General features: G+C 43.7%; 1 protein-coding gene across 1 annotated transcript in view; it reads right to left on the bottom strand.

The window, feature by feature from the left end:
• adarb2 (adenosine deaminase RNA specific B2 (inactive)) overlaps positions 1-23,645 on the bottom strand; it is a 383,590-nt gene that overhangs the window by 76,153 nt on the left and 283,792 nt on the right. Inside the window, exon 7 of the mRNA XM_041183928.1 lies at positions 22,036-22,204. Coding sequence (XP_041039862.1) covers positions 22,036-22,204 — 169 coding nt within the window. The remainder of the gene's footprint in view (positions 1-22,035; positions 22,205-23,645) is intronic.

The following is a 23,645-nucleotide window of genomic DNA, read 5'->3' on the forward strand; positions in this document are numbered from 1 at the left end:
GGGAAACAATGAGTGCCTGGTGTTAGGAACTGGAGATAGTTTAATAAGTTGTATTTGTATTTGTGGGTGTTAGGAATAAACCATAGCTTTAGGGTTAAGTTTAATTTGTTTTTCTATATTTGTGTTTTAAGAAAGGTGGGGGGGGTGGGGGGGGGGTGATGCTCGTGGTTTAAAAAATGCCTGCATTCTAATGAGGTTTTATGACACTTGAAGAGAAGTTAAAACAAACACAAGGTAGAAAAACTGCCAGGACCCACAGACACAGGGGAACCGAAAGCAGTTGAAGTTCCGTTGGTGATTATGCTCTAAGGCAGAGGAAGCAATTTAAAACTCTCTCAAGCTGGACATACTAGCAGATTGCTGAGGAAAATAAGGAAAATATGCACGTGAAAGATCGCAGGCCCCGACTCAGCCCCCCCCACACCCACCCCCCCTCCCGCCCACACATGGTGCTCCCAGCGCTTCTGAGTGCGCGTCATGCTGGGCCAGCCTTAATTGGCCCACCCACATAAAATGGTGGTGCGCAGCCTATCGCAGGTGGCGATGGGCTGCGCGCCCACCCACGCCCAGTCCCGACCAACACCCCTCCCGACGGGGAGAAAATTCTCCCCATAGGTAATACATCATAGAAACAGGCCATTTGTCCAACCAGTCAGAATCAGGAGAGGCCTATTCAACCTAGAAAGTGGACTCCTTCCGTACACTACAAACCAGTCAGTGTAAGATGTTTGTATCCTGTAAAAATTACATAATCCAGGTTGGGGAATACCATTGACATTGAATTAACAGAACTGATATGGCATTTCGGCTATTGAGAAGGTTTCCGGGCTAGTTTTAATATCCGCTGTGTCGCTGTTAACAGGAGATCAGCCACAATATTTCAAAGCAGTATGAGCATCTAGACCCAATCTTCCAAAGTTTACATTTCAGATTTTAATCCCATAGTTCCTTGTGGGTGAATTGGGTTTAAATTACAATTACGCTCCTCAGTTTCTCTTTCAGAATCAGGGCCTGGATTTTAGGTGGGTAGTGGGAGTTGGGAAAATTTTCAGCTCGGCCTGCCCACCTCGGGAGAAAGTGCCCGCAAAGGGTCTTCGTTGCCGGGGAGGGTGGTTGAGGGGGATGGGTGCAGGCTGGAGTCAGGCCAGCTGACCCAGGAAAATGTTCAGAGGTAGCCACAAGGGCTGCCTCATTATGTATGCTTGGCTGATAGCCCAGGCAACCATTACTCTTGTTGAAACAACTGTGCCTCAGAGAAAACATTGCTTGATTGACAGCTCAGGCTGTCTGATCTCTGCTATCAATTTCATAATGTTTATTTACACAAGGTTAAGTGGTTTCTAGGGCTTGCTGCTTTTGTTATTGATACTTTAAAGAGTCTGGATGATTGATACTTTTGATAAAAGCAAATGAAGAGTCATACGGACTCGAAACGTTAACTGTGTTCCTCTCTGCAGATGCTGTCAGACCTGCTGTGTTTTTCCAGCTATTTTTGTTTTTGTTGTGATTGATACTTTTGATGCCTTCTAATTACTTTTCTGGTTACTTTATTAACTTAGTAGAATGTAATGAATGATTTACATTTTTAAAGCTTTTTAAAATACATCCCACTGTCACTATATGGCTCATTGGTTATATACGCTGTATCATGGGTCATTGGGCATGGAAGTGCCAAAGCTTGGCATTGGGGACATGATGGGCCATGGGGGGGGGCGTGGGAGGGGGTGGAGGGGGAGATTAACTTGGAATAGGGGGTATGAAGAGGTCCTTTTGAACTTAATTTTTAAAAGGTCTCCTTATGCAAACTAGGGTTCATAACTCCTCTGAGGGGCTGTGAACCATGACTCTTTAAAAACCTGGCCTGAGCCGATGAAAATAGTGGAGGAGTAGGACATGCCTATTCCCACAATGGAGTCAGCCAGGTTGGGAGTGCCAGATATGGGCTTTTGACAGGAATCAGGCCGCACCCTTAAAGGCACTCCTAAAAATCAGAAACCCTGGGAATGGGGTCAGGAATCCCGGAATTGGGACCCACAGTTCTCGAGTCACCCCAACTCACTGAAAAATCCAGACCCACATCTCCAAATTTTTCAGACATGCACATACACTCAGTTGTTAGCTTACCAGTTAGTTTTGAAGTTATTAGCCATATTATGAAGTTCTGTAAATTTAATTTGGCACCGATAGGTAATGCACTGATTAATTGGTGAATATTCACAGCAGATCAGTCAAATTTGACTTTGTACAAGTGTGCCATTTGGCTTGGGGAGGGATTGGGGTGGAGCAGCATGGTGGCGGTGGGGGGTGGGGGGGCGGTGTTGAAGAAGGGAGTGAAGTTTATATTATGTTTCTCTCTAGATTTAACTTTGGAAGAGTTTATGTAGAAGCATCTGATAACACGAAGTCAGAGACTGGACCAGACACAACTGGAATTCTCCAGGAAATCTTCCACAAGGATCTGACAAACACAGAATTCTATAATAGATTCAGCTGTAGAATTCCCTGCTGCTGATCAACTGCATTTCATTTCTCATTCAATGTACAGAAATGATAGCTAGCACAGCTTTCAGTCTGAACATCATCAACAGCATGGAACCTGCACCTAAAGGGAGTCCTGGAATAAAATCGAGAACATTCTTAACATTAACAGCAATTTTTTCCCCAAAAATAAGAGATGCCTTGGAGTGGTTTCATGCAGTAATCTAATCTCTGTGTTCAGGTGACTGTTAGAAGCTATTTGAACTTCAGCCATCATCTGAACATCTTGATGAGATTCCTGCCTTGCAATCATTTCCATTATTCTGTGCTTACTCTTGAATTCACACCACTCTGATTTTAGCTCCACTAAATTGGAACAAGGATGGTAATAGTTTTTTAATATACTACTTCAGCTTTATTTTATTGTAGATACTAAATGATTTAGTTTCTTAATTCAATTAAAGGGGATCTTTTTGTTACAATGTAGTCTCATATCTATCTCTTTTGGCGCTTGTTATGATGCTGATAGCTGTAGATTAAAGATGTCAGCTCGTCCTCCCTCATCATCCTGCAAAACAAACTGATACATTTTTTTTGTGAAGCCACTGCGTTTCTATACTGCAGGTTTTTGACTGTGATGGATGTACTGTGGGTTTTGGACTGCTTGTTTGATTGATTGCTGTTGCTATAAACTTAGAAAAAAATGGCCATTGGACAGATTTTTTATTTGTTTCTTGGGATGCAGGCGCCACTGGCAATAATGTATTTGTGGTCCTTCCTTAGTTGCTCAGAGCAGGTGTGGGCCTTCTCTTTGAATTGTTACTATCCTTATGATGATGATGTTCCCAATATAGTCTTGATCATGGAATTCCAGGGTGTTGACCTGATGATGATGAAGGAATGGTGATTTACTTCCATGGCTGATGTATGGCTTAGAGGGGAACTTGTAGGTAATGATGTTTCCATGATGTTACTGCACTTGTCCTTTCTGTTTTATGCAGTTCACAGGAAGGGGAGCTGTTGTTGAAATAACTTTGTTGAATTGCTGTTGTGTATCCTGTAAAATATATATACGGCAACTACAGTACGATGGTGGTACAGCTCGTGAATTCAGTGGCAGTCAACAACCATGTGAACTCTTCCATCCTTAGTACTGTTGAATATCTTGACTGTGGTCGTGGTTGTTCCCATCCAGGAGGGTGCAGAATATTCTAAATCACTACTGACTAACGTCTTGTAGACGTTAGAAAGGTTTTGATGGGTCTGGGGGTAAACCACTTCTCAGTGCCCAGCATCTGCCATGTTTTTGTAGCCATAGTATGCCTGGAACTGACCCCCATATTGTTAAGGGTGAGGGGCTCTTAGCCGTTGTACGTCAAGGAATGGTGCCCGGTTTTTATCTTGTAGCAGATGGTCATTAGCTGTCAATTATATGATGCTTTTTACAAAAATTTATTTTATGGTACGTGGGCTTCGCTGGCTATGCCAGCATTTAGAGTCTATCCCTAATTGCCTTTGAGAAGGTGGTAGTGAGCTGCCTTCTTGAACTGCTGCAGTCCATGTGGTTTAGGTACACCCATGTGATGTTAGGAAGGGAGTTCCAGGATTTTGACCCAGTGACAGTGAAGGAATGGCGATATATTTCCAAGTCAGTATGGTGAGTGGTGTTCCCATGTGTCTGCTGCCCTTGTCCTTCTAGATGGTAGTGGTTGTGGGTTTGGAAGGTGCTGTCTTATGAGCCTTGTGAGAGGTTTTGAGGAGGTAATGGGGACCAAAGAAGATATTTCATATAGTCTACATGGATTTTAGCAAGGGTCTTGGCAAGGTCCTACATGACAAACTGGTCAGAAAATAAAAGATCTTACGATCCAAGTAAAAGTAGCAAGTGGGGTCCAGAAGAGTTTCAGTGGCAGGAAGCAAAGGACAATAGTTGATGAGTGTCATTGTGAGTGGAAGGCTATATCCAGTGGAGTTCCGCAAGGCTCAGTACTAGGCTCCTTACTTTTTGTAATATATATATATATATCAATAATTTAGAATTAAATGTAAGGGGCATGATTAAGAGCTTTGTAGATGTTATGCAAATTATAAGGCAAACGGAGTGCAGTTGAGGAAACTGAGTGCAGATTTGGAGTTTGGTGAGTGGGAGAGTTCGGTGAAGGGGGAAGGAGGTGTTTGTTTCCTTTTTCTTACTTTCTCACCCTGTAGGAATTGGTTACTCCTCTACTAGAGGGAAAGGAGCTGGTTGTTTGGTGAATATCTGGTAAGTGGCTAGGTCTATTCTATTCCTAAGGTTTAAACTAGTATACAAATTGGTGGTAAAGTTAATCAAATATATAAAAAAGCAACATAAATAAGTGATAATATAACTAAGTAATTATTTAAAACACATTAAGGATGGCAGGACAAGTGATGTGTCAAGGCTGCAGTATGTGGGAGCTCCTGGGTAACATTGTGATCCAGGGCAAACACATCTGCAGTAAGAGTTGCAGCTCGAGGAACTTTGGCTCAGTCATTGAGCTGGAGACTGAGCTGCAGAATTATTTTTATTCGCTCATGGGATGTGGGCGTCACTGGCTTGGCCAGCATTTATTGTCCATCCCTAATTGCCTTCGTTCACAGGGCATTTAAGAGCCAACCACATTGCAGTGGTCTGGAGTAACATGTAGGCCAGACCAGGCTCGGAGGGCAGACTTCCTTCAATAAAGAACATTAGTGAACCAGATTTGTTTTTAACAACAATCTGCAATGGTTTCATGGTTATCATCAGATTCTTAATTCCAGATTTTTATTGAATTCAAAGTTCACCATTTGCCAAGGTTGAATTCAAACCCAGTTCCCCAAAGCATCACCCTGGGTCTCTGGAATACTAGTCCAGTGACAAATACCACTATGCCACTGCCTCCACTCTGGAACACATCAGGGACAGGGAAAGTTACCTGGATGCTTTGTACCAGGACGCAGTTACACCACTTAGGATAGGTTCTTCCGATTTGTTCAGTAGTCAGGGACAGGAGGGTGGTGAGTGGGGCAGGTAAGGGAACCGAGAGGGCAGGAGTGCAGGAGTGTGAGCCTCTGCAATTGTCCAATAGGTTTGAGGTTCTCTCAGCTTGTTTGGATGGGAGCAGGGGCTGAAGGATGGATGAGCAAACTGGCCATGGCCTATGGTATGGGAAGCCGTTCAAGTGGGGGGAGCAAAAAGGAATGCCGTGGTGGTAGGGGACAGTATAGTGAGGAGGACTAACGCTCTTCTCTACAGCAAAGAGTGAGAGTCCAGATGGCTTTGTTGCCTGCCTGGCACCAGGGTTAGGGACATCTGCTCAGGGCTGGAGAGAACTTGCAGTGGGTGGGGGAGGATCCGGTTGTCATGGTCTATGTAGGTACCAATGACATAGGTAGAACTAGGAAAGAGTTTCTGCATAGTCAGTATGACAAGCTAGGCACTAAATTGAAAAGCAGAACCTCAAAGGTAATAATCTCTGGATTATTACCAGAGCTGTGTGCAAATTGGCATAGGGTACAAAAATTAGACAGGTGAGCACATGGCTCAAAGACTGGTGTGGAAGAAGCGGGTTCTGGTTTTTGGGACACTGGCACCAGTACTGGGGAAAGCGGGGGCTGTACTGTTGGGGTGGTCTACACCTGAACCATGCTTGGATCAGTGTTCTAGGGAACTGCATAACTTGGGAAGTAGAGAGGGTTGTAAACTAAACAGCGGTGGCAAAGGATCAAATGTGGGAAGATGTGGCATATCAAAGAGTAGAGACAAGGTAAGAGAGGTAAATAGTAAAACAGGAAATGAGCGTCAGAGAATGACAGGAAGGGACAGAGAGGAAAAAACCTAAGAATGCACCAAGAATCAAGACTAGGTGTCACAAAGATAACAAAAAGGCTCTGTATCTGAATGCGTGTAGCATTCGTAACAAAGTAAATGAATTGATAGCGTACATTGAAGTAAATAAATATAACCTGATATCCATTATGGAGACATGGCTGCAGGATGACAAGGATTGGGTCCTGAATATTGAGGGGTATATGACCTTCAAGAAGAATAGGAAGCTAGGTAAAGGTGGAGGGGTAGTACTGTTAATCAAGCAAGGCATTTGTGCAATAGTTAGAGATGATCTTGGTTCAGGAGATCAGGATGTAGAATCGGTTTGGGTGGAGATGAAGAATAGCAGGGGAAAGAAGTCATTGTGGGAGTGGACTACAGGTCCCCTAACAGTAACCACAATGTAGGACAAAGTGTACAAGAAGAAATATTGAGTGTTTGTCTGGCAATAATCATGGGTCATTTTAATCTACATATGAACTGGAAAAATCAGATTGGCTGTAGAAGCCTGGATGAGGAGTTCATAGAATGCTTTTGAGATAGTTTCTTAGAGCAACACATTCTGGAATCAACCAGAGAGCAGGTTATATTAAAGACAAAATACTGTAGCTGCTGGAAATCTGAAATAAAAACAGAAAATGCTGGAAAAACTCAGCAGGTCTGGCAGCTTCTGGGTTAATGTTTCATATTCCTATTAAGAAGAGTCAAATTGATTCGTAATGTTAACTCTATTTCTCTCTCCACAGATGCTGCCAGACTTGCTGAGTCTTCCCAGCATTTTCTGTTTTTATAATAGCAGGATATATTAGACTTGGTTTTGTGAATTGTGACAGGATTAATTAATGACCTCAGGGTAAAGGCACCCTCAGGGAGCAGTGACCACAATATGATTGAATTTTACATGCAGTATGAAAGAGAGAATAGTGGGTATAAGACTCATATTTTAAACTTAAATAAGGGCAGCTATGTGAGAATGAAAGTTGAGCTGGCTGAAGTTAACTAGGATGCTAGGCTAGGGGGTAGATCAATAGAGAAGCTGTGGCAGATAGTTAAGGGGATTTTTCAGAATACTCAGAGTAAGTATATTCCTATTATAAAGAAAAACCATCCATGGTTAACTGAAGAAGTTAGGGAAAGCATCAAACTTAAGGAAAAAGAACATAACTGCGCAAAGTGGAGTGGCAAGTCAGATGATTCGTCAGAATATAAAGGATGGCAGAGAATGATTAAAAGGTTAACCAGGAGAAAGAATTTAGAGTATGAGAGGAAGCTAGCTAGAATTGTAAAAAACGATAGCAAGGGTTTCTACAGGTATTTAAACAGAAAAAGAGAAGATAAAGTGAGTGTTGGTCATCTAGAGAGTGAGAATGGTGGTTAATAGTAGATAATAAGGAAATTGTGGATGAAATGAACAAATATTTTGCTTCTGTCTTTACTATAGAGGATATGAAAAACATTCCAGTAATAGCTGTAAATCCGGAGGTGGAGGGGAGAGAGGAACCTGGTGAAATTACAATACCAATGGAAACTGTATTGAGCAAACTGATGGAGCTGCAAGCTGAAAGTCTCCAGGTCCAGATGGACTTCATCCTAGGTTCTTAAAAGACGTGGCTAATGAGGTAGTAGATATGTTGGTGTTAATTTTCCAACATTTCCTAGATTCTGGAAAGGTTCCATCAGACTGGAAAGTAGCAAATATAACCCCTGTATTGAAGAAGGGAGGGAGGCAGAAAACAGGAAACTGTAAGCCACGGGGAGGCAGTGGCACAGTGATATTGTCACTGGACTAATATTCCAGAGACTCAGGGTAATGTTCTGGGGTACGAATCCCATCATGGCAGATGGTGAAATTTGAATTCAATAAAAATCTGGAATTGAAAGTTTGATGATGACCATGGTTATTTGTCGTATGAACCCATCTGGTTCACTAATGCCCTTTACGGAAGGAAATCTGCTGTCCTTACCTGGTCTGGCCTACATGTGACTCCAGACCCACAGCAATGTGGTTGACTCCTAAATGCCCTCTGAACAAGGACAATTAGGGATAGGCAATTAATGCCGATCTAGCCAGCGATGCCCACATCCAATAAATTTTTTAAAAGTTAGCTTGATGTCTGTTATGGGGAAGGTGTTAGAGTCAATCATTAAAGTGGTTATAGCTGGGCACTGGGAAGAGTAACCAATTTATTAGAGTTCTTTGAAGAAGTAACATGTACTGTGGATAAAGGGGATTCTGTAGATGTACTGCACTTGGATTTCCAGAAGACATTTGATAAGGTGCCGCATCAAAGGCTTTTGCAGAAAATAAAAGCTCATGATGTAGGGGGTAACATATTAGCCTGTATAGAGGATTGGCTGGCTGGCAGAAAGCAGAGAGTATGCATAAGTGGGTCTTTGTCTGTTTGGCAGGATGTAACTGGCGGAGTCCTGCTCAGGCCTGTGGTGTGGCCACAACTTTTTACAATTTAAATCAATGACTTAGATGAGGGAAGTAAAGGCATGGTAGATAAATTTGCAGATGACACAAAGAGTTCTGTTGAAGGGTCATGAGGACTCGAAACGTCAACTCTTTTCTTCTCCGCCGATGCTGCCAGACCTGCTGAGTTTTTCCAGGTAATTCTGTTTTTGTTGTGATGGGAAAGTATGTTGTGAAGAAGACAGAAAGAGCCTGCAGATGGATATAGATAAGTTGAGTGAGTGGGAAAATATCTGGCAGATAGAGCATATTGTGGGAAAATGTAAGGTTGCTCACTTTGGCAGGAAGAATAAAAAAATAGAGTATTCCTTAAAAGGAGAACAGCTGCAGAATTCCAAGGTGCAGAGGGATCCAGGTGTTCTCATACATGTGTCACAAAAAGTTAGTATTCAGGTGCAGCATGTAATCAAGAAGGCTCATGGAATGCTATCCTTTATTATGAGAGGAATTGAACATAAGAGTAAGGATGTTATGCTTTAGTATATAGGGCATTGGTGAGAATGCATCTTGAATACTGTGTGTACTTTTGGTCTCCTTATTTAAAGAAGGATGTAAATGCATTTGAGGCGGTTCGGCTGAGGTTTATTAGATTGATACCTGGAATGAGCAGGCTTTTGAGGACAAATTGGACTAAGTGTAGATTGGGATAGGTCTTATGAGGATAAGTTGGACAGGCCGGAGTTTAGAAGAGTGAGGGGTGACGTGATTGAAGTATAAATGGTCTTGAACCTTCCTGTCAAGGTGGATATGGAAAGGATGTTTCCTCTTGTGGGTGAGTCTAGAACCAGGGGGCAGTTTTAAAATTAGGAGTCACCCTTATAGGACAGAGATGAGGATTCATTTTTCTCTCTCAGAGAGTTGTGTGACTTTGGAACTCCCTGTCTCAGAAGGCAGTGGAGGCGGGGTCACTGAATATTTTTAAGAGAGGTAAATAGATTCTTGTTAGGCAAGAGAATCAAAGGTTATTGGGGGTAGATGGGAATGTGGAATTTGAAACACAAGCAGATCAGCCAAGATCTTATTCAATGGCGGAGCAGGTTCAAGGGTCTGAATGGCCTACTTCTGCTCCTATTTCATATGCTCAAATGTAAATTAGCATGTAGTTTGTGATGAATATCTAGTTCATAGTTCATGTTAATATTTTAGAGGTAATGTTTAGTTCTCGAAAGTTATAAAGTTTAACCGTATAAAATGGGATAAATGCAGCTCAAGCAGCTTGAAGTCTATTACACTTAAAAGGTTGGGGCCATATTGACTTAAGGTGTCCTAGATAGAAAGGTTAGATCCTAAAACTGTAGGTGGGCTTACTTAGTTGGAGCGCTGGTGTCTACACTCTTTGCAAGAAGTGCAGTCCAGAGAGATATTTTGTTTTGGGAATTATAACTAAATTAGTTTAAAAGCATTTAGTGAACCTTGAAAGGCTACATGATCATGGAGATGGATGGAGTTTAAAAAAGTTCTCCCTTTCAAGTTATCTGTGTGTTCTGGGGCAATTCCAAAAAGGTGCTACTGTTAGCAAGTTTCAGGCAATTAGGGCTCAGAAAAGCCCTGAGAGCTGTTAGGTGCAGTTAGGGCTCATGAGAAGTCCTGTGTAGCTGGGAAGCTGATGGAAGGTCACTAGTTCTGTATTGGAGAGAGTTAGGGCTCAGAAAAAGTCCTGGAACCTACTTATAGCTGGGGCAGCTGGGAGACTGGAGTTCTGAGAAACCCAGGGATACTGCCAGCTTAGCGAAACTAGTGACTGGCAAAAAAATTAGAAGTGTACCAGTAATTAGAGGCGGGAGTGCAACTTTGTGAATGCCATGGAAGACAGTTTCAGGAGAAGAGATTGAACAATCAGGCTATGAACAGTCATTGAGGCAATCTGAGTCAGAGCAGCAGAGACTAGGATCTTTGAAAGTGAAGAGTTGAAATCCCTCCTGAGGGATACAGAGTCTTGCCAAGATTTTGTGACTCACAGTGGTCATGGATGACTGGGTGGGTTGCTGAGAAGTCTGTGGGATCTGTCTTTGTTGCGTCTACGATTTAATGTGTGGTGTGGTGTATTTGACCAGTTTGTTTGTTAATATATATTTACCTCATGTTAATTCTGAATGTTAGAGTATAAGACAGGTATTGTAGATTGTCCTACTTTTTTGACTTTATTCTGTTTGTTTAAAACTGTGGAATCTTGTGTCTTTATTCTCCGAGTGGATAACTGTGATTTCAAACTTTGTCTATGTTAAACAGAAAGTTACTGGTCCCTAACCAGAGCATTTCAAGTTAGTAGTGAGTAAAAAAGCTTTAGACTCCAGGAAGACATCAATGGACTTATCAGGTGGACCGAAAAGTGGCAAATGGAATTCAAAGCTTAGAAGAGTGAGGTAATGTATTTCAGAAGGGCAAACAATGCAAGGCCAATACATGGTAGTGTAGAGGAACAGAGATTTATGCATGTCCACAGATCCCTTAAAGTAGCATAACAGATAGATAAGGTGGATAAGGGAAATAAGGCAGATAAGAAGGTACTTTCCTTTACAGGCTGAGGCCTAGAGTATAAGAGAAGGGAATATATGGTAGAATGTATAAATTACTAGTTAGGCTACAGCCAGAATACTGTGCACACATTTTTGGAAGGATGTGATCAAACTAAAGAGGGTACGAAGGAGATTTACGAGCATGTCACCAGGGGAAAGAGTCGTTTAGCTTTGAGAAAAGATTGGATAGACTGGAGTTGTTTTCTTTGGAACAGAGAAAGCTGAGGCCAAACTTAACTGAAGTGTATAAAACTATGAGGCAGATAAAGCAGAGAAGAGTAACTTATTTCTGTTAACAGGGAGATCAATAGCTGGGGCATAAATTTAAAAGGATAGAAGGATTTGAGAGAGTTGAGGAGTAAGTTTTTTATCCAGAGGATGGAGGGGGTCTGGAACTCACTGTCTGAAGGGTGGTAGACGCAGAAATCCTCATTGCATTTATAAAGTCTTTGGATGTACCCTAATCTACAGGACTACGGACCAAGAGCTGATGATGGGATTAGATTGATTAGATTAACCAGAATGTGCATGATAAGCCAAATGGTCTCCTTCTGTGCTGTAAATATTATTATGTTTCTAACCCCTACAGTGATGTCCTGTGGCATTAGTGTTTGGACTCCAACACCACCATCTTTGTGTTAGGTATGACTCCAGCTATTGCAAGATGTTCCCTTTGATCTTTGAATTTAGTTTTGTTAGAGTCCTTTGGCACCATTCTTATGTGAAGTTAGTTGCTCCTACCTCTGACATGCAGCTCTTGCATCCATGCCTGAACCAAGTTTTTGCCAAGGTTTGGAGATAAATGGGTCTGGCAGAACCCAAAATGTGTATCCAATAAGCAAATCACTGGGAAAAGTGCCACTTAATGACACAACTGTTGACTCCTTCCACTGATCATTGACTGGTCAGCAGTATGATGGAAATGTGGAGAGGAATGGCAGAGGTCAAATGAGCGCCAAATGGAAACTGTGGATAAAATGAGTTTGAAGAGAGGAGAGAGGGAAAAATTAGCGTGTAAAGCTGAACTAGATTCAACTGTACTCCACTTAAAAACCCATCATGGCAAATTATGAAATGGAATTAAGAAATATTCTGGTAAATGGTGGCATCTGTTCACTAATGTCCTTCAGGGGTGGAGCCTGTCACCTTTACATGGTCTGGCTTATACATGACTCCAGCCCCACATTATTTGGTTGACTTCTAGTGCTCTAAGAACAATGAGGGTTGTCAATAGCATTTGTGCCAAGGACACTGCTTCAGTGTTATCTAGAGAATGCAAGTAAGTTCAGTGTCTTTTAGATAATGGAGGGATAATCGATGCCATTGGAATAAAAGAGCTAAAACTCAATATTATCTGGACTGTGTAGACATGTTTATGATTGTCTGCAAGCAGCAGACAAGTTAACTGTACAAAACAAAGAAGTGGCTTGGAAAAAGCAGACAGAATCAATGTCACCTGAATGAAGCAGACAGATTTAGTGTCGTCTTGATAAAGCAGCTGAGTTTGGTGTCGTTTGGGAGTGGTAACCTCTAAGAGCTGCTCAATGAAATTGCAGCTGCTATTTTGTATGACGCTTGTGTCCTGTGTTTATTAACTGTTTCTTTAACCAAGGTTAAGTGAATCCAACTAAGATGAGAAAAAGGGAGCACTTAATAACCAGCATCCACTCTATTATTTACAGTTGATTTGAATTACTGTCAAACATGAATTTTAAACAGTTTTGCTTTTGTCAGACTGTGAAAGGCAGGCTGCAGAGGTGTGACAATCTGCAAATTTTATTCAAATATTTTTGACTGTTAATTACTGAAGCAGCCCATTGAGCAACCAAGTTCTGTGCAAAAAAATGGGATTCTTAATTAAATGAGAACATGAGAGAAATGACAGATTTAGTAATAATTAATCTCTTCAGAGTTTAAACGTGAAAACTGAGATACTTAGCTTATATTAACCAGGATATTTCTAATTTATTTCTGAAATGAGTAAATGCTGAAGATGGTGGGCAAGCAATTGAGATCCGTAGTACCCCTTTGTTGCATGCTACAAATGCCATTAGGGATCTATAGTGCTGTCAGCAAAGCAAAGGTTCTGAAGCAAAGTGCACCAGGCTAAATCTTGGTGGATGCATTCACACTCATGAAGTTAATGTCTGCCAGAAGTACGCAGAACAGACAGATCATGACGTATAACCCTGATGTGACACCAGTGCTATTGCTTGGAGATCCACACTGGAGCCAATGCCCTCTCTTAAGCTCACACAACTGAACATATGTTAAGCAGCAGGAAGGACCTCCTCCACTTCAGCGCTATTTAAAGGGATCATCAACTACTTATAAATTAGTTGTTAGTTGATTTCTTCTGGCTGTTGCTACAGTTCTGCAAATGTTTGGTGCTTTCCATAGCTGTTTCAAGTTGTTTAAATCTACAGGGTGTAGTGCGTCAGATGCTATGGGACTTTTTTCTTACTTCAAGCCTTCTGCACAAACCAGCTGCTCCTAGCCACAGGTAGCCTAGTAGACTTTCCCCATGGAATAGAGCATGATGGTGTGAATGAGCAGAGGCCACACAGAGTAGGACAAGTTGCTAGAAGATCAAGGAGGAGGAGGGGAAGCAGGAGATCATATCTGCCCAGAGTCTTCAGAGGGCAATTCTCCTATTTGACCCTCAGTGAGGCACAACACGTGAGACGACCCTGCTTCACTAAGCATGTTCTCACTGAAATCTGCCACCTGCTGCAGCTGCAACTCCAACCTCAAAATAGGACAAGGACTGCGTTGCTAGTGGCTGTACACCTGAATCCTTCCAGGCTGAAGCTAGAGATATTTGAAACATCTCACAATTTACTGCCCACTGTTGCATAAGGGAGGTCACTGAGCCTCTCTGTTCAAGAAAAGAACTAGCTTCATTTTATTCTCTCCTTCCTCAGGCAAGGATATGATATTCTGGCTATGATTAGATAAATAAGCATGGAACCAGGCGTATGCAATCCCACCCAGCTGAATGACTGTGAAGAGGCATGGGTTGAGATGGTTGCCATAGTTTTCCCATCCTTTATTGGTAATACTCTCACTTCTGGGTCAACAGGTTAAAGGCTCAAGACCCACTCCAGAATGTCAGAGCATGATCCATGCTGACATTTCAATGCAGTTACTAATGGAGAGCTGCATGCTTGAGGGTGCTGCCATTCAGGTGAGATGTTAGTCTGAGGCCCTGTCTGTCTATTCTAGTAATTGAAACCAATCCTGTGGTAAAGATGAATGGGGGAGGTGCCCGGGCCAAAACTTATCCAACAACCAGATTTAATTGGTCAGTTAGCTCATTGTTATTGGTGGGATCTTGTTGCGTGCATATTTTGTGCCCTATTTGTCTACATAATAACCTTGATTACAGTTTGTAAATATTTCCATGGCTGTGAAGCACTTGGGAATATTGTGAAGATATGAAAACTCGTTATAAGGCAAGTACAATCATTCTCCCATGGGATGAGGGAGTTGGAAAACTGTGAACAGTGCAAGACAGAGTTTCTGGGTTTCTGTGCGGCCAGCCTATAGGACTGTCTGTCAATTGTTCGAGCTTGTAGATTGGGCCTCGTTATACGCTCACTAATAATTCTTCAAGAATACATCAATCTTGAAAACGAGTTTAAGTAGAACTGTTCCCAATGGTCGATTTGTTTGTTTTTGTTTCCTGTGATGTTAGTTTGTTGGCAAAAAAAATACATGCTTCTGAAGCCATCTGAGTGGGGTTACTGAACCCAAGGAAACTAGGGAGCTGAATTAATACTGGCAGGGCACACTCATTAATCTTGTCACTGCCATGGAGTTACGTCAATTCAGCTCCCTTGTGTTCTGAGGCGTTGAAATTGTTTTCCTGAATATGCCATGAATGCTAATCGTTTCTCTTTTAAAAAAAATTGAAGCTCCCCTATGATTCACTGAGTAGACACACCACCTACCGTGGTACAAAGCCACAAGATCAGCAAGGTTGCGAGTTCAGGTAGTATTGAATTAGTTTCTATTGGCCATTGTAGGGTCACTATCATTAGTTTCAGTGTGCTTACACTGGAGGGCATTGGCTGAGAATTCTGTTCCTGATTGCTATCCAGTGACCCCTAGTTTAAAACGCTTCATGTGTGAATGCCAGAAAGGCCAAGGGCTTTTGGGGAAATGTGGGTGTTGGGAGCTGGTGTGGGGAGCAAAATCAGACTTAGCTATGATCTCAGCCTTGCCACAATTCCCCCGACTCATGTCACATCGCATTGCACATCTGAGGCTGTGTTCTTCACTTTTAAGACATATTTAACAATTAAGAAATACTGACAGTGCCTTTCACAACTTCAAGACGTCCCAACTCTCTTTGCAAACAATGACGTTATTTTGAAGTTTATTCACCACTGTAATGTAAAGAGACAAGGCAGCCAATCTGTGCGCAGAAAGATCCCTCAAACACTAATGAGATAATCACCACATAACCTCTTTTAGTGATGCTGGTTGAGGGATAAATGTTGGCTGGGGAGACCGGGAGGATTCAACTGCTCTTCTTCAAATACCACCATCAGATCTTTTATGTCCACCTGAGAGGGTAGGTAATGTCGTGGTTTAAAATCTCATCCATAAAACGGCACCTTTAATAGTGCTGCACTTGCTCAGTAACGTACTAAAGGACCAGTTTAGGCTATGTGCTCAAATCTGTGGGCTGAATGATCTGTTTTTGTGCAGTAGATTCTATATAATTCTATACTCCTCACTCCCTCAAAAAAGGTTTATGCTCCACACAAGCCTCCTCCCACTCGATTTATTTAATTTCACCCAATATGCATATCCTTTTATTGCTTTGGCCCTCATCTCCTTATCTAACTTCCCCTTAAAAACATTTGAGGGTAAGTTCAAACAGTTTTTAACCAAAACAAAAAATAGCTAGGAAATCAAAATAAAATAAGTGTGGTTTTACTGTCATATGGTCCTATTTTCCTTTGGCAATTTTATTAAAATGACAAATGTGAGTAGGAAACACTGATGTTTTAGTTGTCCAAGTTTAGCAAAAGTCTAAGGATTCATAACTCTCCAAATTTGGATTAAAGAACGGTAGTGAAGCCTGCAACCAAATGACTCTTGTTCAAACTGCAATAAATATTATTGATGAGGAACTCATATAACATTCTGTAGTTGCACAGTCAAATTGAAAAGTAAATATTTTATATGCATTTCTCGCCAGACATTGGAAAAATTGATTACATTTTGAATAGCAATAGCAGAAAAGAATACTGCAGAGAAGGTTTTTGTCAGAGACTATTGCTGTAGCCGCTAAAGGTAAAAGACAGACTTGTAATTATATATAGTGCATTTCATAATCACAGGATGTCCCAAAGTGCTTAATCACCAATGAAGTATTCTTGAAAAGTAGCAGTGTTCTAATGTAGGCATCCTTAGGGCAGATTAGGTTAGGGGGAGATTTACTAGAGGTGCTCAACGTTTAAAGAGTTTCGAGAGAGTAAATAAGGAGAAACTACTTTCACTAGTATGACAGTAAAAAAGAAAAACACCAACTTGCATTAATAAAACAGTTTTAATGCAGTAAAACACATCTCATGTCACAGTAATCCAGCCAAAATTAACACCACGTGAAAGGAGGAGATTTTGGAATCAAAGGTTGGCTCACAACACATTTGATTAAGTATCATAAAGGGGAAGAGAGAGGTGGACGAGTTTTTCAATAAGGCCACAGTTTTAAGATAATTGGCAAAAGACCTAGAGAGGAGATGAGGATGTTTTTTTTAAACGGAAGGAGTTGTTGTGACCTAGAGTGCGCTACCTGAAAGTCTGGTGGAAGCAGATTCAATAGTAAATAATAGTCAAAAGGGGTGTATGCGTGAAAAGAAAACTTTTCCATGGATATGAGGAAAGAGGAAAGTTGGACTAACTGGATAGTTCTTTCAAAAATCCCACACAGGCACAATGGGCCAAATGACTCCCTGTTCTGCTCTATAATTCTGAACCATTCTCTTTGTGATGGCGCTGCTGTAGAATACTTTATTAATATTCCAAACCATCCTTTTTTGCCCACTTGTTATATTATAAGCAAGAATAATGGCCTGAAATTTGCAGTTACGGTGATAAAAACAAAAAACTGGGGATGCTGGAAATCCAAAACAAAAACAGAATTACCTGGAAAAACTCAGCAGGTCTGGCAGCATCGGCGGAGAAGAAGAGAGTTGACGTTTCGAGTCCTCATGACCCTTCAACAGAATCTCAGTGTTCGCCATCAGTATTGTGCAAAACTGATAGCAACCTTTGGAGGCCCCATATGAACAGTTAAGCATGGAGATCTGGAGGTTGCTGTCAGTGATACCCTGTTTCTCCACAGGGTTGCTGTTCCAGTCTTTGCAAATGCAACTAAGAGTCAATGATTTGACGTGAATGTTTACTTTTTATGCACTATTCTCACCATAATTATCATTGAAAATGTTAAGCTTTGTTGAATGAGGTGGAACTGAGCTTTTAAGGGCACACTAAATCATAGTATATCCTGGTATAGTATAGTAAATCATAAATCATAGTAAATCATAGTGCTGCTGAACAACTTTGCTTTCCCTGAAAAGGTGATTTTACATGTGTTGAGTCTAATTCCTTCAGAATAATGCTTAACAATTCCATGGTTTTAAAAATAATACAATGTATGCTTTGTAAAGTTTGGTTATAATATTCCAGTTTCTACCTTAATCCCATATATATATATATATATATATATATGTGTGTGTGTGTGTGTCCCATCATTTATTTTGCCTGCTATGAAATGACAAAGTAATGAGTTATAATTTTTGCTTTTCACTTCCTGGTTTACTGTCTGTGAGAATTCTTTAATCTGATAGGCTGATGACGATTGTTGGCACATTGGAATAGGGGATACCAATGCTCTAGAGCGCACTAAATCTTTGTGGGCAGCTATTCCAAGGTCAGTGTAAGTGTTGTCCTTTCACTGCAGACTATAAAATGCAGGCCAATATATTCTCAGTCCTCTCCCAACTTGAGCCACATCAATATTATACATTATCCTATTACTTTATTGCTCTAAATACCTCTGATTTATTCATACTTAAAGAGATTGCTATTATTTTGTGGCTGGACAATGGGTTAAACTGCCAAATAAACACAGCTTTGAGTAAAAGCTAGCAAGAGAATTCGTCTGGAATTCAGCCATTTCTGTGTTAAAGATTTGACTGCTAATGGTGTAGCCTAGCCTACTACTGGATTTTGGCAATGCCATTTGAATTGAAGCTGCAATCAGTAGTTGCACAGTATCTCAAGTCCCAGTATTCCTAGTCCTCTTGCTCTGATGGGTGGAAAGTATCAGCTGGTGGTTTGTGGGCATGGAAGTTCTGGCAACTGAAGGTCCCCAAAAGAAGGCTCATTAGCTCCCATCTTGTGTGGAAGGGGTGAGGGGGTTGGGGGAGTGATTTTGCAAAGGTCTGATGGGAGAGAAGGATGGATATCCTCGGTAGGGGAGGTTGTGATACTTCTTGCACTACTTAGACCTTCAAAGGAAAGTTGTTAACTTATCTTGGCGAGCCTCTTTGCTTCTCGCTGCCCATCAACAAGGAAACTCGACTGATTTCATAACCTATTATCATCACAGTGGGGTGCCTGTCAATTCACAATTTGATTGACAGCTCCAAGTGTTTGTAAAGTCTTTGAAGTGAGGATTATGAACACAAATGCTTTTTATTTATTTGGGATGAAAGGAAGTTAAATGTAGTAAATAGGTTTTTATCAATAAGAGTGCTTTTTTGAAAGAGTAAATTCATCAATAGGCACTTAAAAGCTTTATTTAATCTCAGCATGGGTCCTGAGGACTGCCCATGGTGGATACTGGGTGATTTGGCATAAAGGGTGTAAGACCAAAGGGTGGTGGATGTGGGCATAGGTTGGCATGAGTTGGCACTGAGTTGGCATAGTGGCTACAAAGGTCTGTGGGGGTGGGTGGAGGGGCATAGGTCGGCATGAGTGTTTGTGCTGGGAGAGGGGATGTGAGGAATAAGGGCTGGAAGGCCTTTTTTTTGTTTTTTTTGCAAATCTGCGAGAAAGTCCCACAACACTAAGGCAGGCCTTTCTGCCTGGACAGCCTCTGCACCTGACAGCTGCCTCTTCACCCGACAGCCTCTGCACCCGATAGCTGACCCGGCACCCGACAACTGCCTCTGCACCCGACAGCTGCCCCTGCACCCAACAGCTGCCTCTGCACCCAACAGCCCCTGCACCCGACAGCTGCCTCTGCACCCGACAGCTGCCCCTGCACCTGACAGCTGCCCCTGCACCCGACAGCTGCCTCTGCACCCGACAGCTGCCCCGGCATCCGACAGCTGCCCCCGCACCTGACAGCTGCCCCTGCACCCAACAGCTGCCTCTGCACCCGACAGTCTCTGCACCCGACAGCCTCTTCACCCGACAGCCTCTTCACCCGACAGCCTCTGCACCCGACAGCTGCCTCTTCACCCGACAGCCTCTTCACCCGACAGCCCCTGCACACGACAGCTGCCCCTGCATACGACAGTCTCTGCACCTGACAGCCTCTTCACCCGACAGCCTCTTCACTCGACAGCCTCTGCACCCGACAGCTGCCTCTTCACCCGACAGCCTCTTCACCCGACAGCCCCTGCACACGACAGCTGCCCCTGCATACGACAGTCTCTGCACCCGACAGCCTCTTCACCCGACAGCCTCTTCACTCGACAGCCTCTGCACCCGACAGCTGCCTCTTCACCCAACAGCCTCTTCACCCGACAGCCCCTGCACACGATAGCTGCCCCTGCATACGACAGTCTCTGCACCCGACAGCTGCCTCTGCACCCGATAGCTGACCTTGCACCCAGTAGCCTCTGCACCCGACAGCTGCCCCTGCACCCGGCAGCCTCTGCACCCGACAGCTGCCCTTGCACCCGTCAGCCCCTGCACCCGACAGCCTCTGCACCCGACAGCCCCTGCACATGACAGCTGCCCCGCATACGACAGTCTCTGCACCCGACAGCCTCTTCACCCGACAGCCTCTTCACCCGACAGCCCCTGCACACGACAGCTGCCCCTGCATACGACAGTCTGCACCCGACAGCTGCCTCTGCACCCGATAGCTGACCCTGCACCCAGTAGCCTCTGCACCCGACAGCTGCCCCTGCACCCGACAGCTACCCCTGCACCCGACAGCTGCCCCTGCACCCGACAGCTGCCCCCGCACCCGACAGCCTCTGCACCCGACAGCTGCCCCTGCACTCAACAGCCTCTGCACCCGACAGTCTCTGCACCCGACAGCCTCTGCACCCGACAGCTGCCCCTGCACCCGTCAGCCCCTGCACCCGACAACCTCTGCAACCGACAGCCCCTGCACCCGACAGCTGCCCCTGCACCCGACAGCTGCCCCTGCACCCGACAGCTGCCCTGCACCCGACAGCTGCCCCTGCACCCAACAGCTGCCCCTGCACCCGACAGCTACCCCTGCACCCGACAGCTGCCTCTGCACCCGACAGCTGTCCCTGCACCCGACAGCTACCCCTGCACCCGACAGCTGCCCCTGCACCCGACAGCTACCCCTGCACCCGACAGCTGCCCCTGCACCCGACAGCTGCCCCCGCACCCGACAGCCTCTGCACCCGACAGCTGCCCCTGCACCCACCAGCCTCTGCACCCGACAGTCTCTGTACCTGACAGCTGCCTCTGCACCCGACAGCCTCTACACTGTGTCCAGGTTTGCCTGGCCTGAGTCCCATTGCACCCCACCTGCCCAGACCAAAAAATCAGAAATTCCCGGGTCGGGTTTGCGGAGCCAGGAATTCTCCTGACTCTGCACACTTGGCCCGGGAGCGAAAATTCAGGCTTAATTGTCACTCGTCAAGAATCATGGTAATTGACAGACAGTAATAATGAACAAAAACAAAATTACCTGGAAAAACTCAGCAGGTCTGGCAGCATCGGCGGAGAAGAAAAGAGTTGACGTTTTGGGTCCTCATGACCCTTCGACAGAACTAGATATAATGAACTAATGAACGATTGAGATCAGAATGACAGGAACAGGGAATGGAAATGAAATTTCCTTCTTTAAATTCACAAGATTACAATACGGATACGGATGCGGAAGGCATTTCAGCCTATCCACGGAGGAACGTGTTTATGATTCTTCTCCTCCTTATGGAATCCCACTGTTATTGAAATGATTCAGGAATTCTGCCTCTAGTCCTATACTGGGAAGTCCATTCCAGGTTGTCACTCTTTGAGGATGATTTACACCTTTGCCACTTGGGTGATAATGAAAACTAGGTGCTTTCAATGATGGCGGGAGCAATCAGCATTTACCACCTAAGTTGTGAAGGTGAAGATTTTCATGGTATCAGCGCTGTGTTTGCCATTTGCTCATTTAATCTGTGGTATGCATTTGCAAACAAAATGGTTTCCTAATCGGAGTTATGATCTCATGTGTAAAACTGCCCCTCAAATATTGATCTTGGTAGCCTTCAAATGAAAACCATCACCTGATGCTAAAAGGCTCCTAGTTTCTGCACTGCACCTTACGACCTCACTAAGTGAAAGAACTTTTACTGCAAATCCACGGTGCATTTTTTTTTTGGCGCTGTGTAGATGAAATGATGAAATGAATTAGTGCAATGAACCAGATATCAGAGGAGAGGTCAATGTACTAGCAATTGCGTGGCGCCTGCAGTTTCTGCCCCACATGTAAGCATTTCTACTCCTACCTGTTAATCTTGTCAGTGCAGGACATTGTGAGCAGCTGCTCTCCCTGTAATACGCCATCCCATGTCTGGATGGAGTGGCAGGATCGGATTGGAATGGTGCCTTCACCGGATTCAATCTTGGTTCTTAGGTGTCCCCGGACTTTCCTGTTCAACGGTCGACTGTGGTGTACTAGAAAACAGAAAATGCTGCCTTCAACCTGTGCTTAAAAGACTCAGTAGAAAGAACGGTGAAGTACTTACCTCAGATAATAAGGAGCTGATGGAAACTGAGGGTCGGAAACTCTATTTCCCAGAGGTCCGACAATTCGCCCTTCACTTAACTGTTCCAAATCCTGGGGATGAGGCTATTTGGACAAAGGAGATATGTGGCCACATTACTTAAAGCATTTGGTGGGCATCCGCTGTTTTTGAGGGAGGGAGGGAGGGGGAATGGAGTGTCAGGAATTTTGGAGCAACACAGCACTGCTGTTTCCCATGAGGCTGAAGATTGTATGACTTTAAATTAAAAACAAGCAATGGGCTATGCAGGAACTGGATTCCTAATGGCAAGTGATCGATCTGTGACATTAGGAAGTCAACATTGTGAGCCCTGCCTCTGAGAGTAGAGCACAAGTAGGTGTTCTTGGCATATCAGGCAAAGGAAGTGGAACTGGTGGGACTTTTAGCAGGTGACATCGTTGCAGTTCCCCCCGCCCCCCCCCCCCCCCCCCCCCCCACCCCCCCCCCCCCCCCCACCACCACCACCCCCCGCGCCCCCACCCACCCAACACTCCTTTCAACATGGGAGAATGGGGCACTGAGAAAAGACATCTGATCGGAATTTCTTGTATGGTTAAATATAAATGCGAGGAAGATTAGTGGAAGTGGATCCAACCCCAAGTTCTGCTTTCCTGCTCTGAATATGTCCCTATATTCCCAACTCAGGCCCTGGAATTTTTGGGGCCAAATGCTTCAGCGCGGACCATCTGTCATTTAACGCACCCCCATCATTTTTGCCCCTTCGTTTTATGCGCTCGGCTTCCAAATGTACTGGACTCGACTGGGAAAGCTGTCTTGTTGTACTTGACCAAATGGGCAAAGCTCTTGTGTGAATCTAGACGGTGAGTATCAGCAGACCACAATAGGATGCTCAGTCCCATTTGTGCACCTATGCGCTTTCTAACAGGTGGTCAGGAACAGGGGCCATGGTCGATTCTTCTTTTAATCCCCTAACTGGGGTCCATGAGGCAAATTTTGGAATTCCAACTGCTGCTTTGGCTGAGCTCCATCAATTCAATACAGACCAAGGACCAAGCCTGCTCTGTAATCTTGGGGACCACACCAAGTGCTGATTAGGACCACTGCAAGAGTGGAGGATAAATGTTAGCATAGACTGTTTGAGCCAGCCTGGTTCCATGTTGTGATTTCTATGTAATATAACACAAAGCCATTGACAGAAGTTATTGTCTATTTCAAACTAGTCGAGTGCAGTTAGATAAAAGCAAAATACTGCAAATGCTGGAGATCTGAAATAAAAACGGAGAGCGCAGGAAATATTCAGCAGGTCTGGCAGCATCCGTGAAGAGAGAAACAGTTAATGTTTTGAGGTGAATGTGACTCTTCTTCAGTTC

This window comes from Carcharodon carcharias, chromosome 3, assembly GCF_017639515.1.
Source record: "Carcharodon carcharias isolate sCarCar2 chromosome 3, sCarCar2.pri, whole genome shotgun sequence".
NCBI lineage: Eukaryota > Metazoa > Chordata > Chondrichthyes > Lamniformes > Lamnidae > Carcharodon > Carcharodon carcharias.